The sequence below is a fragment of the Amblyomma americanum genome, chromosome 8 (genome assembly GCF_052857255.1).
Source record: "Amblyomma americanum isolate KBUSLIRL-KWMA chromosome 8, ASM5285725v1, whole genome shotgun sequence".
Taxonomy (NCBI): Eukaryota; Metazoa; Arthropoda; class Arachnida; order Ixodida; family Ixodidae; genus Amblyomma; species Amblyomma americanum.
In genome coordinates, this window is record NC_135504.1 from 32743053 (window position 1) to 32757287 (window position 14235).

The following is a 14235-nucleotide window of genomic DNA, read 5'->3' on the forward strand; positions in this document are numbered from 1 at the left end:
GGTAGCCAAGGCCTCACACCGAGTCCCAGTAGAAACAACGAGCTTGTAGTAATGTTTGAAAGCTTAATGTTGTATTTAGTATCGCTTGTTATAATTAAACACTAGGAACAGAATCTAGCGATCGTACTGTGGACAGCGACGTAATAAACTACCGAAAAGCAGTTTCTTATCCATACTGACTAGTTAACCATATGTGTACTCCCGTTGAAAAGCAACACTTGCCCTCAACATGCATATGCGGCCCAAAACGTTCGCATAAACTTAACAATCGTTTAGGTTACGCTTCCTGTGCTCTGTAAAGCACCACAGCTGATGCGCATATATTGAGATATTCAGACATGTTTCAGATCATCACCTCATCCCAACTACACTCCCCTGTGTCGTGATCTGGTAATGACCCCAGCGTCCATTCTGTAATCACCTGCGAAACTGAGGCGCCTATGGCAGAACTAAGGCGGTGCTCGATACACGGCCTTCGGGCTGTTAGTGCGCGAGGGTCTCAAACTAAGATCTTGGTTGCAGGGCTATCATGGGAAGAGGCTCAGAAGCGGTGTTCCGACGGAGTGCAACCTGCGTGTCATAACGCGGTGGACTCGGTCACCGTGTCCGGACCAGCCCAGGCCGTAGCCAAGCTGATCGAAGAGCTCACAGCTGAGAACGTGTTCGCCCGGAAGGTGGACAGCATGGGCGTGGCTTTCCACAGCAAGCTGATAAGCAGCGTGGCGCCGTCTTTAAGAGAAGAGTACAAAAAGGTGAAAAACAAACTCTCACATCAGCGCTTTATCTTTACGTATTATACAACGCCGTACACACGCACGTGCTCCTTCTTAACTTATTTCTTACGTTTCCACGCTGCTTCATCTTAGAGAAGACTGTTGTCGCCAACGAACTCGACCTTTCACCTTGATGCAGGTAAAACTTCAGCAAGGTGAACATTAGTTGGGCCTGTATCTTACTTCACGAATGCCTTTATTCAATCAGCGATCTTCTCAAAATCCTTCGACTATAGGCAAATTCTAGAAGACATTATTGTCGATAAGAGTGCGAGATTTCATTGCTTTCATTTACCAAGTTCTCCCAGAGCCATTGCACCAGTAACGCATTACTAAAGCATACACCTAGTATGGAGCAGGTACTGGTTGCATTATCTGTAGCGGTAACAAAATATAACCAAAAAAGCATTGAGTTTGTTGTTTTGTAACTCGGCCAGGGCTGGTAACGGTTCCCTGTGGGCAATCCCGTTTGCCAATATCTTACAAGTCATCACAAACCTCACTCCGCCGTCGCGTTGGCTCAGTGGTTATGGCGCTGGGCTACTGACTCGAGAGATGCGGATTTGATCCCGGCCGCGGTGATCGAATTTCGATGGAGGCGAAATTCTAGAGGCTCGTGTACTGTGCGATGTCAGTGCACGTTCAAGAACCCCAGGTGGTCGAAATTCCCGGAGCCCTTCACTGCGGCGTCCCTCATAGCTCCTAGTCACTTTTGGACGTTAAACCTTCATAAACTAAAGCAAACAAACCTCAATCATGAGTCACGGCAATTACTGCCGCCTGGTGAGGATGAAATTTGGCAACTGGGATGGAGCACGTGACCACCATCTTCTGCACATGCCATAGCTTAAGTAGATGAAGCGCACAACTTGCCCTGGAACGTGTTCTACTGCGCATGCCATGTTGTGCCAAAAACAATTCCGGAGCCCTCCACTACGGCACCTCTTTCTTCCTTTCTTCTTTCACTCCCTCCTTTATACCTTCCCTTACGGCGCGGTTCAGGTGTCCAACGACATATGAGACAGATACTGCGCCATTTCCTTTCCCCAAAAACCGATTTTATTATTATTATTAGTTAAAACTATTGATATATCTTGCACGCTTGTAACTTCTGGAGAAAATCACTCCTCTAAATCTCTGCCACATGGAAGTGCATAAGATCAAAGTACCATGAATCATTTAGCAAAAACGACAACCATGGCTTCTGAGTTAAGAGGTTAATACAGTTATGTTCAAACGCATAAAAACAGTTGATGCCATGTTCAGAAGCGTGAAGAGTTCTTGGGCATGTACGCAAGCGCAGTCAGGCGCAGAAGCTTCCTGAATGCGGGCAATCAGTGAAGTAATCAGGTGGTATTGCCGATAACCTCAGAAGCATGTGATTATCGGCACCTACACTTAGTGCACAATGCTTGCTTAACCATGCCACAGGTGCTTCCAGAAGCTAAGCCTCGCACCAAGCGTTGGGTGAGTTCGTCGGTTCCAGAGAGTCGCTGGAACGAGGCCGCCGTCAACCAGTGCTCATCCGACTACTTCGTCAACAACTTCCTGAATCCAGTGCTCTTCTGCGAGGCCCTGCGGCATGTGCCACCGGACGCCATCGTGGTGGAGATTGCGCCCCATTGTCTGCTGCAAGTAGTGTTCGCCTTAATCATAGTAGGCGCTTAGTCATTCTTTAATGATCGGACAGGTTTTGTGAATCTAGCAGTTGTGTACCGTGGAGTTGCCTTGAATATACCTAACATTGTTCTAACTGCATACATAGTTATGTGTAATCATTAGAGGATATTATCCAGCGATTCCTGCTGATCAAATTCGTTGGCTCGTGTGTGATGATTTCTTGGACACTTCTAACTCCTCTGATTGCTAAATTTTTCTTTACGATTGGCAAATAACTACTAGTATAGAAGCAATTTTTGTTGGAATTGGTTTGATGTTCCATAAAACTTTGATGACGCTGGACGCCGTGACTTGTAAAAGAGTGTTGCGCATCTAAATTTCGTGGAACGCTTAAATTTGTGGTTTAAATTAGGCTTTCGTTGTTCTGAATTGTTATGCACATTGAAAGCATCGGACGAATTTCTTGTTATTCACGTAACTGACAAAGTCATGTTTTCTCAAAGTAGAAGACTGGCCGAGTTGGTATGTACTCATACTGAAAAATCAGCGCACACTATACAGCGACGAAGCGCTCGTGTTGTCGTTTCCTTTCTTCGTCCTTGTATTGTGTGCGCTGTTTTTTTCAGTATCATGTTTTCTGTTTTACAAAGTTGCAAGAACGCTTTCTCAGGCCCGTGAAAAGACGAACGCATGTTCTGGTCATTTTTTTTCAATGACCTTCAGCAAGATTTCGGCTTTATTACGAGCACAAAAACCTCAGTTCGCATGGCTCTCAGCCACATTTTTACCGAAACTCTGCTGCCGCGGGACGGAATTGTATAGGCGGCTCAGTTTGTAAAGAAGTGCCATGGAAATCTACCAGTTTACCTGATGATGTCATTCTTCACTGCGATTATGAACCCGAAAATCGTCAGTCTACGAAATAATTTCATGCGTGATCTGCACTTGACCACCCTTCAAATGCGGCATTTCAAGTGTAATAGATAATTTTTCATCTTCGATCCGCTTTGCTAACATACATACGGCAACGGTACAAATGACAAGAGGCCGAGGTTGAGCAGCACTGAAACTGGCCGGGGGATGTCAAAAATCTTCAGGACGGCAGCCCCTGTGGCTTATTCCATACTTTATGTAGATTTTCTTACGGTTGTGAGCACTGAACTCACACAAAATAAGTCAATTCAAGTTTCTGATTACTTTCCAACTTTAGTTGACTAGTTCGAGGTTATTTGCAAGGCGTTTTGAACGCGTTGCGTTGAAAATAGAAAGCGACTACTGTGGCAATGACTATTGCAATCCTTTCTTTTTTCTTTCCTACGATCGGTCAGCCACCGCTCAGATAGCAGAGTCGATGACTGAGTTATTCGTATCCACGAGCCGTGATGTTACAAATGCCAGTAACCGAATACAGAAAGGTAAAAGATCGATCCCAGAAAACGATCCTTAGAAAATGCGGCCGCCACAGCTGTGTACCTCTTTTCTTGAGTCATTTTTTGCTATCTGTCGTCTATAGCTCGCGCCTTTTGTTGCCGAAACTGGCGTCAGGCATCGCTGCCAGGCTATTCGTCGTGACGTCACAAAGGTAAGCAAAATTAACAAAGGAGAAGACGCGCACCCCGAAAAGAACTGCGGAAAATACGATCCTACAGTCCGTGATGTCATTTTACCCGGTTCATTATTTCGCAGTTCTGTGTTGGTCACCCATGCTTTGGATAGCGGAAACCAATGACGGTAGGCTCTTAGTCTTGTCTTTAGGGTGACGTGTACCAAGTAATCGCGGCACAAGCATTGTTGATAGCATTATTCATTGAAGATTATATTGCTTCTCACGGCCTTTATTTGGACTGCCACCCTGTCTATGTCTACAGTCTGTCCTAGGACGCGGTACAGGCGCTCGGGCCAGTGTCGTGGGCCTCATGAAACGCAACGTGGACAACCTGTCCTTCTTCCTGAGCTCCCTGGGAAAGCTGCACACCCTGGGCGTTCAGATGGACCTTTCACCACTGTACCCACCGGTTCCTTGGCCCGTGCCCCGGGGCACTCCAAGCATCGGCCATCTGGTAGCCTGGGACCATTCACAGCGCTGGGGCGTCGTCGGATGGAAGGACTGCATTACCTTGCCGGAGGGACGCGACCTCTTTGTGGGTATTGCCGAACCGCAAGTAGAACTCTGGGCTCGTCTAACAGAGCGACTACAAACACGTACAAGCGCACAAAGACACGAAGTAGGAGACTGAGACACCACGGGCGCTTGCTTCCAACTGAAAACTTTATTGACAGAAACACACATTAAATCGACCTTGCTGCATGACGTCATCTGACCGCGCTACCGACCTCAGTTGGCCACACTCAGAAAATTAATTTCTTTGGCTGTCAGTGCACCAGATGGTGCGCTGACGCATGACACACCCACTTTCCTAATCAGATCTTTTTGTACGCTTGTACGTGTTTGCAATGCACCAACTCGCCCAACAGTCCGTGCTCCAGAGCGAGTAGTCTTCTTAAGTTTTGAATGCAAGATTATCGTCCACCGCGTTGATTCCGATATGCTGCTGATAAGTGATAAGCGCAGCGCAATAAGCAAAAAATAAGAAGCAAATGTATTTTAAAAAGAAAACAGCTAATATATATATATGTATATATATGTATATATATATATATATATATATATATATATATATATATATATATATATATATATATATATATATATATATATATATATCGCTATTTTGCCTGAAACTAATTTTACTTCTGTATACAAAAGTATTCCTTCTCTTTTTTTTTTACTTATGAGGAATCACTTGCGCTCAAGCTCTTCATGCCGTTGTGTGTTCCTGGCTACCCCCTATTCACGTGGTTGTAGCTACCCTAAATGTGTTGCCAAGAGCATGCATCTTCCACGGACAACCACACAGGGGTTTTTCGACCAAACCTCTATTTCTGCCTTCTCACGCAATCCCAAAACCAGGAAGCCTATTCAATGTGATCAGGTGCACGGGGTGCGTGTGGAAGTGGCTTATTTCGTTAAACAAAGAAAGTGTACGAATTGTAGAAAAAAAAATAAAAGAACAAAGAAAGCGCATGCAGAAAAGTAGAGAACAAACTGGGTAACAAGTCGAAGTCACTAAGAGATTCCTGCAGCGTCATTTTCCCTCGAGAAATGTTTTTCTTTTTTGTACCTGGACGACTTAAACTCTGCAGGCAATCCTAAGCTGTCTGCTTAGGTGCAGTAATGCGAAAACATTTCTCTTACTGCTGCCGATTATGTTGCTGCGTGTTCGTTTCTTTATGGCTTTGCCGTTTGTAAGTCGCGTGTTCGCCCTAACCCCAGTTATACCGCATCCGAAGACGTGGGTCCAGTTGCTAGAGCGTCTAGTAAGGTTATCAAAGCAGTAATTAATTTATTCATTAATGTTTTATTCAATTCGACTTAATTATCGATGAATGTGTGAAGTGATTCAATAATTGAATGAATCGAAACCATTACGTCAATTCGTTTGTTGGTGGCTTAATAGACTATGATTAACACGAATCGTTATTTATTTATTTCAGCCATTAAATAATTCATCAATTAGATTAAACTGTCAATTATTTGTCAACAAATTGAATAAGTCAACAAATAATAACCACCAAATGGTATATTAAATGGGTAATTAATTATTTCCCTCAATTAATTAATACTCAATAAACCGTTTTGGTGCTTTATATATTCGTTCATGCTATTACATAATTATTTATCGAACTGTTCTATTAACTCTCTCTATAATGGATGATTGACAGTTCACCACACTCAACAGGTTCTGTACACGCCACTCATGAGACAAGAAATGCTTCCGCATTAAAAGGCTTTTTTTTTTCTTTTTCAAGCGATGTTTATTGCCTCAGGGCATAGAGGTTATGAAATGAGAGATGAGGAAGATGCTTAAATAAATGAAAAAAGGTGGGATGATCTAATGAAAAACAAGTAGTGAACGATGATATGGACCCTGTGTCCAGGCAATATAGGAATCCGGATTGTCCGGCGAGAGACCCACCGCCACCAGGTGCCGAATTCTCGTCGGCTTCAGCGCCGGGCAAACCCACAACAGGTGGTGGATATCCGCCTCACAGTGTAAAAGTCTTTTCTTTATGACTGCAAGTACATGCTTCTGCTTTATTTCAGAGTGAAACTGCCATTCGTAATGATGTCCAAGAGGTAGACGAAGACTCCACGTCTGAAAATAACCCCGAGGAAGCGCTTCTCCATTCCGTGGCACGAATATTTGGTAAGTACCAGCTTTTTCAGAGTATTCTTAGCTCCATCCTCAGCTTTTCGCTCTGTAGTCGGAGTGGGCAGCGCCGTCCACAGCGGGCATTGCAAGACGGTGATGAATACGAAGCACCAGGCGTTCTTCATTGCCGATCGTCCGCGAACTTATCCTTAACCACCCTCAACCACCAATGTCACGTAAACTGAGTTGCCCAATTTTTTAGGTCATCCTATGTTTGCCGCATGAAATTTGCAATACAAGTAGGCACCGCCTGGTTATGGCCTGGTTATGGTTATGGCGGATCCTGCCTAATCTGCCCTAGCTGCTCTGTGTGCTTGTGGTCTGTGCAAGATCAGTGTATCTCCTATACAAATTGAGTAATGTTTACAATGCATTAGATCTTACCTCGTTCCTCAGTCGTTGCGCCGTCAGCGTCGACCTTATGACGGCTAGAATAGCCCAGAACTGAACATCATACGAAATAAAAGCCCGATAGATGTGAAATGAGAAAAGTGGGCGCCGAGCGACCGCCAGAGAGGCTTGGAAACCAATCTACACTTGGTAGAAAACAAAATAAAACAGACGGGATAAATAATTGGCAAGCTCCTCGTGTAGGTATCGAACGCGCCAGACTCAGCGCTGCTTTGGTAGTGTAGAAGCACTAGGCATTGTTATTTAATTAATCGATCCTATAAAACGTCCTACCGCAAGCAGGGACAAACCACGACAAAGTATGGGTGCCGTCTTTCTAGTGGCCTCTCCCTATTTGCGCTAAACCTTTTAAAAGATCAATATGCACCAACCGGCCCAAGAAGAAAAATGAATGAGGATTATTTCGCTAAAGCTAGAAAATGCGGCTACTCGCAGTTAATTCTGTAGGCATTAATGTTCGGGTCAATGCTCTCTAACCACTTACTCTTATGCTAATCTTCCCTGTTCTACCCTCGCAGTGGTGTTCTTTATTACAGCAAAGCAAAATTCAATGCAGCATTCACTGTGCAAAGTACTTAGTGTTAAAACAAGAAAACTGCCTCGCTTTAATTGTTTTAGAAAAATGGGGCCGGAAAGCAAAAAATTCTCTAAAGCGTCGACTGCAGGACAGGCATCTTCTAATCCCTTTCTGTTAAATGGAATGCAGTTTACAGCACATGAGATTTTTTGTTGTGTCTTAGCTGAAGCCTCAGTTTGCAGCATTTAATAAATTACTGTTTTTCGTTGACGTACCGCAGGCTTCGAGGACCCGTCGTCGATAAACCCTACCATCAGTCTCGTGGACCTTGGCATGGACTCCGGGATGGGCGTCGAAGTTTTGCACGCGATCGAGCGATTCTGTGGAGTCGTGCTGTGCATGCAGGAGGTTCAGCGATGCACTTTTAACGCGTTGCTAGAGATCAGTGGCCGCACCGGTACCCGCCAGGCAGCCTGAAAAGACAGGGAACAAGTTTAGGTTCCACGAATATCGCCACGCACCCTGCCTTCCTTGAAATAACTCTCATCAATTCTTGTGACGTTTGCTGAGAGTGCGGTGATGAGGGCATCGGAGAACTGGAGTTTTTTTATTGCTAATGCACACCATTGTTACATCTCACATGCAATAAAGGCGGCCAATAAGCAGATTGTACGGTAACCACGTAGCCTCTGCTTTTTTTACGGCGGCGAATAAATAAGCGATTACTATGCATGGTTTCAAGGACGACAAAGGGCGGCCAGTCTCGTACGCTTTTCGGGGCACAGAAACACTTTATCATACTATGGTAGATCGTTAAACGCTCCTAGATGCCGTCACGATCTGAATACTTCGCAATGAACGCTTAATGGGTGATGAACAACCTAAGCATTGCTGTTTGACTGCATGATTGAATTCAGTCAGCAAACTCTTTACTCTCTTTACGTCCCCATAAAGATGTGAGCGTTATACACTGCTAGGTGCATGCACTGCCGGCAGCAGACATTTACGAGATGCATGCTCTCATAGAAACAAGTATTGTAAGCCTGCATCGCATCTCCGTGGCGGTAGAGCATATATGCTATGCAAGGCCCTTCATATCTTTAGGCATTGCAGACAGTTGGTTCACGTGACAGTTGTGCAATAATTTTTTCCTCCCGCTGTACCGGCACCATGTTTTCCCACTACTATCAGCGGGGGGTAGTAGCCAAGTGGCTTCAGCAGCTGTTGAAGCAGCTGTCTGCTACCGGAGTCTGCGAACGTTCTTTTATTTTTCATGCCGTATGCTGTTCAGGTCCTACAAAACCTGACTCTGTGGCTTACTGAAAATAAAAGTTTCAGTTTGAACAATGGCAAGGATGCCAAAAAAGGCACGGCCCCTACAATACCGCCACTAAGAACGTTTATTTCGATGCAGCCTTCGTTCGAATAGCTGCTTCTAATGAATTCCACGTGAAGTCGCACGTACCCGTCCAAGAATTATTCGTTGAAATTAAGAAGCATTCAAGCTGCGATGTCAGACCAGATTCTTTTTTAAGGCGACAACATTAAAACGGACGTTCTGAAGGAAAACCCATGCGCGTTGTACCACAAATTCAGGATCGGTCAACAGAATTTGTGGTACAACGCGCACGGGTTTTCCTTCAGAACGTCCATTTTAATGTTGTCGCCTTAAAAAAAAATCAGGATCGGTCAACAGAGTTTACTGATCCGGAGTTCCCGGGTTCGAACCCGACCGCGGCGGCTGCGTTTTTATGGAGGAAAAACGCTAAGGCGCCCGTGTGCTGTGCGATGTCAGTGCACGTTAAAAATCCCCAGGTGGTCGAAATTATTCCGGAGCCCTCCACTACGACACCTCTCTCTTCCTTTCTTCTTTCACTCCCTCCTTTATCCCTTCCCTTACGGCGTGGTCCAGGTGTCCAACGATATATGAGACAGATACTGCGCCATTTCCTTTCCCCCCAAAACCAATTATTATTATCAACAGAGTTCGTGACGTCACACCACAATCAACCAACGACAGGGAGACACCGCTCATCAGTTGTCAAGGCGGATGAGCAGTTGGCGTAGTGCCAGATGCACTGCAGTCATGACATGTGAAAAGTTGCAACTGCTCCGTGGTTGGCGCGCCGAGTCATATGACAGAGCTCTTGAAGTGGCTGTCAAGGTAGAGGAGCTTCTCAGTCGAGTCAGCAGTTGGTTTGTGTAAAAAGAAAAAGGCTCCACAATTATTCGTGTGTAGCGTAACGGTGCTTGTGGTGTTGTGAAGGAAGGCTAACTTACTTTGAACATGATCGCGTTCGGCTTCTTGGGGGTCGATTCGGAGTTAGATTTTTTTTTTTTTGCTATCAAGTACCGCTCGACAACTCCGCGTTCGGTTCTATATTTCGAAATTTTTGAGGAATGCTTCATTCTTCAGAATCGGCGTGCAACCGAAACGATCCATCGATGTCTGAACGAGAAGGCGTACCAATTCTTGAGCGCACTACCAGGAAGTAGTTTCATTGTAAAACTGAATATATCCACCTTTATGGCGCCGTCCCGGTCTCTCCAAGGATGCTCGAAAGCAAGTCGGACGGATGGGTGGGCAAGCAAGACTAAAAGAGGTAATGCACTCCGAAATATTTTATATGGTTTATCGCAAATCCACCGAGGAGCGAACACACACGGCTGCACAACAGGGTTAACAGTGATACGTGCTTATAGCATTGATAGAAGTGCGGAGCTAGACAGAAATGCAACAGTGGAGGATTCCCAGTGAAGGAAGCAGGTTGTGCTCTATTAAGATATGCTTGCAACTTTTGCTGTGCTTCTGCACAAGCGTTCACTTCCCGCTTCTCTTTCTATGCCGATGGGAGGCGGAGACGGGGCATTCACAGATACTCCGTGCTTACCTGGCGTCATGTTGTGTGCCGCAAGTATCTCGCCTGCTATCACTTACTCTGCACAGATTGTGTCCTCCTTTCAACTGCGATATGTAGCTCGTAATTGCGCAGTGTATTGTCAAAGAAATAAAACAGGAGTTAGACTCTGCGCCTGCCACTTGTTAAAAGCGAATTATAGCTTCGTGTTTCCGGCAAGCTGAGAGCAAGTATTTCATTCCAAGCTTTCAGCACGTGGCGATCTTTGCTTGATCAGCGAGATCATTATGCCTTCCGTCACCGTTTCTACGACTCTGCCATATTTTGGAACGTCACATCACGGCGGCACTGTCACCCATATAAGGATGTTTCCATCGCCGCTTGCACCAAACAGGCTTGACAGCAGCACATCAGGCACAGTACTCAGCAACCCACTTTGCTTCATTGAGCATGTTAGTGACTACTTATCTGCCTATTGCTATCGTAGCAACAACCAATTTTTTTTTTGTTCCCGCTGCTCTGTCCACTGCGTATAAGGAATGTGTTAGCGACATATACTTTCCAAGAGGATCTTTTAAATTGTGGTGATATCGAATAAGAACCAGGCATAGACGTGTCAGAAAAGAAAATGCTCTAGAAGCTTATTTTTTGTCAGAACACCCTGACCTCGTCTGTCTGTGACATTCTCGCAAAACAGAGTACTTGAAGAAGAGGTCGATGGCCTGACCCTAAGAATAAAAGGTTTTGGAAGACGAGTTAGCAACTATCATTGCTTTATACACGCAATGATACAGATCGCATCGAAAATTAGTGATATGTATCGCTGACATCGACATCATGAAAAATTCGGGAGTAGATAATTCCCATATATATGGTTTCTTAGATGAGCACAAGGTTCTTCATATATTCTGATACAGAGTTTCAAGCGTGGGTTTCCTACGAGCGCTCATTTACTGACACAGTGTGCGACTTCGCACAGTTTATGAATGGAGGTAAACAAACAGACGCTATAATCATGACACTTCCAAAAACATGCGACAAGGTATGTGATAACAAATAATGCACAAATTATGATTAATAAAAGCGACTAGACATAATGATCACAGCCTACCAATTCGTCACCTTAAACAACACTTCTAGACAATAACGCAAAACATGAAAAATGTTGGGTAGCATAGGCTGCTCCGTTTACTTTTGTCCCCACTTGTACGTTTAGAACACCGGTAAATTTTTCAATAGACGAAGACAGGCGCCATTTTGCTTTTCATTTTCTAGGTCTGGTTTTTTCCAAAAATGAAAACAGCAGAGGTAGACTTTTAGGCGCATGATGAGAACGCAAGCGAAGCAGTGCTAAGGCGAGTCCAGAAGCAAAGCTCTAAACCATGCTGCCAGTGCAGAAGAAAAGGTAGGAAACAACACCATTCCTTCAGGTCTTGGGGACTCACTCCAACAGTAGCAGTAGACAGGACCTCAGCGTCTGCCAGTTCGTCTTTTCAGACGGTTCTCCGTCGTTTAGCTGGTGGCATGCCCGAGTTGTTGCAGCGAGCGCAAAGCGCACGGACGACGTCCGCCGCTAAGTCGGCGTGGTACATCATGAGTGCATTCCAACCGGCCGTTTCAGTGACTTCACTGCCGTGGGCACAGATTAAGTCAATGGCACTGCGGCGGAGCACGCCGGCGTTATGGCGGTCGGCGAGGATGAGTGTAGATGTGGCATTGTCGACGTCCATGCTTTCGATGAGGGCCCCTTCGCACAAGTCCTGGAGTGTCCGCAGGCCGTACTTGTCAGACGCTACAAGTAGAGAGTCCGCCATGTCGCGTAGTTTCCGAGTACGCCCGGTATAGATGAAGAAGAGCAGCTCACCGAACACATCGTAGTCAATGTCCGAAACCACGACCTCCTTTTCCTGAGCTTCCAGCATCTCGTGGCTAAGCATTGCTCGAAATACGGGCGACCGGGAGGCCAGGATCGCCTTGTGTACGCGGTACGCGCCTCCGCCGACCTTAATGGTGATATCGGAATGGCTTGCGCTGTCATGTAGCCAGTGAAGGTCCTCGGAGAGCCGGGACTGGGGTACTATGGCGCTGCCACTCCTGCGACTTTCAGGCGTGCTGACGAAGCCGTCAATGACTGTCACCACACAACGTATCGCCAGGTCACCTTCCCTCAAACTGTGACAACTGGTACACTCCAGGGCGCTTCTGGGGATGAATTTATCGAAACCCCAGCCCCCTCTATGCCTGGAGAAGGGTTTGAGGCTTGTACGTTTTGCGTTCTGTTCCTCATCGGCTGCATCGATGACGCAAAATACAGCCTCGGCAAGTACGTCGTAGGCGCCTGTATAAAACAAGAACAGAGACAGATATTTTTCGTTCATATCGAACGTGCGCTGCCTAATCTTGAGGTACCATTTATCGCCGCCTTCCTGTTCTGAGGGAAACGGTGAGCTGTAGATTCCGTCGGTCATCTGTTGCGAGAACAAGTGGATGTCTTTTATGACCCAGAGGAAAGAGAGCTTCTCAGTTTTGGGTTCAGTTACGCAGTCGATCTCCATTGAGGACATTGTGGCTAAGCTTAGGGCAGTCGTCGGAAGCTTCTCAGAAGCCCTGCTTACCGCGTGTCTGTAGAACCGGGTGGCTTACTGCAACCGCCCTAGTAAACCGCAGTCCTCAGCCACGGTCTACTTCTCGAAGGAATCCGGACGGCAAGGCTTGTCTGCCGGTTGTTGTTGTTGTTGTGTCTGCCGGTGCTGCGCAGGGGTGCCGTTTCGTTTTCCACTTCTTCAGCAACGATCTCGTTCCTTCAAACCCCCGGGATAGGTGCTTTTGTTTTATTCAAATTGGAGTGAATAAACATTTTCTACAACCAAGGACATCAAGTTGTTCTCTTCGTTGTGCATTCGAAAATCCCAAGAAAATATTGGCCTCCCGACGCACAATAAAAAAACTAGGTTATCTGCCTCACATACGAGACGGAAAAGAAAGTTGAAGAGCTTTAAATCAGTTATTGAAAACATGACATTGACGGCAAAAACAGCCCCATCTAGGGGCCATGTTTTGTAACGATTTTGTTCCGCATTCGTTGCTTTGGCCGCACTATCAATAGTAGCTGTCTCCTGTGATGTCAGGAACTGTGCGTATTTGAGGCGTAAACGCGATCATAGCTGTCTCAGATGAAGCGGTTTAATAGCAGTGCCGTCACGGCAAGCTTTCTCGTATCTAAACAAATTTTATAGTGAGGCAATTTAAATTAACTAAAAGAAAAAGACTCTGCCTACACCGCGTGTTTGTATAGCAGGCTAAGCCAATTTAAAACAAAAGGATGTGGCTGTAAGCCAAATAAGAATTTTTAGAAATAAAATTATTCTAATAATACAAAGATAATGGTCTGAGATGCCCGCTCGCTACAAAGGGCGCGACTATCCGATCATAATCATCAAGAGCACGACATTAACGCGGGCCAAATGCAAGGCAAGCACAGCATTGGGAGTGTCGCGGAGGTTGTGGGCAAATGAGGAACCAAGACGTTTAATGGATAGAATAAATGGAGGTTAGTTGGGTCGGCCCTCAATCCAGAGAACTATTGCGCGTTGCCATCGCTCTTGCCCGGTTCATCAGCCGTGCTGGTCTTCCGGAAGTGAGCAAGTCAGCAACGCCTCCTAGTCCTCAGTTAGTGGGTTGTTGATTTCTCGGAATATCTGTATTGCTCTGGCGTTCCCATGCCATGTGGTATAAGTTACCTACTTCAACGCAGAAGCCGCAATCAGGATAATGCGAATTTC

The 14235-nt window shown here is 45.7% G+C and overlaps 2 protein-coding genes across 2 annotated transcripts; one reads left to right on the top strand and one right to left on the bottom strand.

Annotated features, from left to right (window-relative positions):
* The first annotated feature begins 425 nt into the window (after positions 1-425).
* Positions 426-8338, top strand: LOC144101263 (fatty acid synthase-like). The gene is made up of 5 exons (XM_077634357.1): positions 426-752; positions 2205-2408; positions 4262-4534; positions 6559-6661; positions 7876-8338. Exons 1-5 carry the CDS (start codon positions 441-443, stop codon positions 8070-8072), a joined length of 1089 nt encoding a protein of 362 aa, XP_077490483.1. The 5' UTR covers positions 426-440; the 3' UTR covers positions 8073-8338.
* A 3608-nt stretch (positions 8339-11946) lies between these two features.
* On the bottom strand, positions 11947-13017 carry LOC144102288 (speckle-type POZ protein-like). Its single transcript, XM_077635591.1, has one exon. The coding sequence runs from the start codon at positions 13015-13017 to the stop codon at positions 11947-11949; it is 1071 nt and encodes a 356-aa protein (XP_077491717.1).
* Positions 13018-14235: the final 1218 nt, after the last annotated feature.

Excerpts from the sequence above, each read along its gene's own strand:
- LOC144101263 (XM_077634357.1), top strand. The coding sequence starts at position 441 with ATGGCAGAACTAAGGCGGTGCTCGATACACGGCCTTCGGGCTGTTAGT. Across the intron at positions 753-2,204 it reads TAAGAGAAGAGTACAAAAAG|GTGCTTCCAGAAGCTAAGCC; the intron begins GTGAAAAACAAA and ends ACCATGCCACAG. Across the intron at positions 4,535-6,558 it reads CGGAGGGACGCGACCTCTTT|AGTGAAACTGCCATTCGTAA; the intron begins GTGGGTATTGCC and ends GCTTTATTTCAG.
- LOC144102288 (XM_077635591.1), bottom strand. The coding sequence starts at position 13,017 with ATGTCCTCAATGGAGATCGACTGCGTAACTGAACCCAAAACTGAGAAG.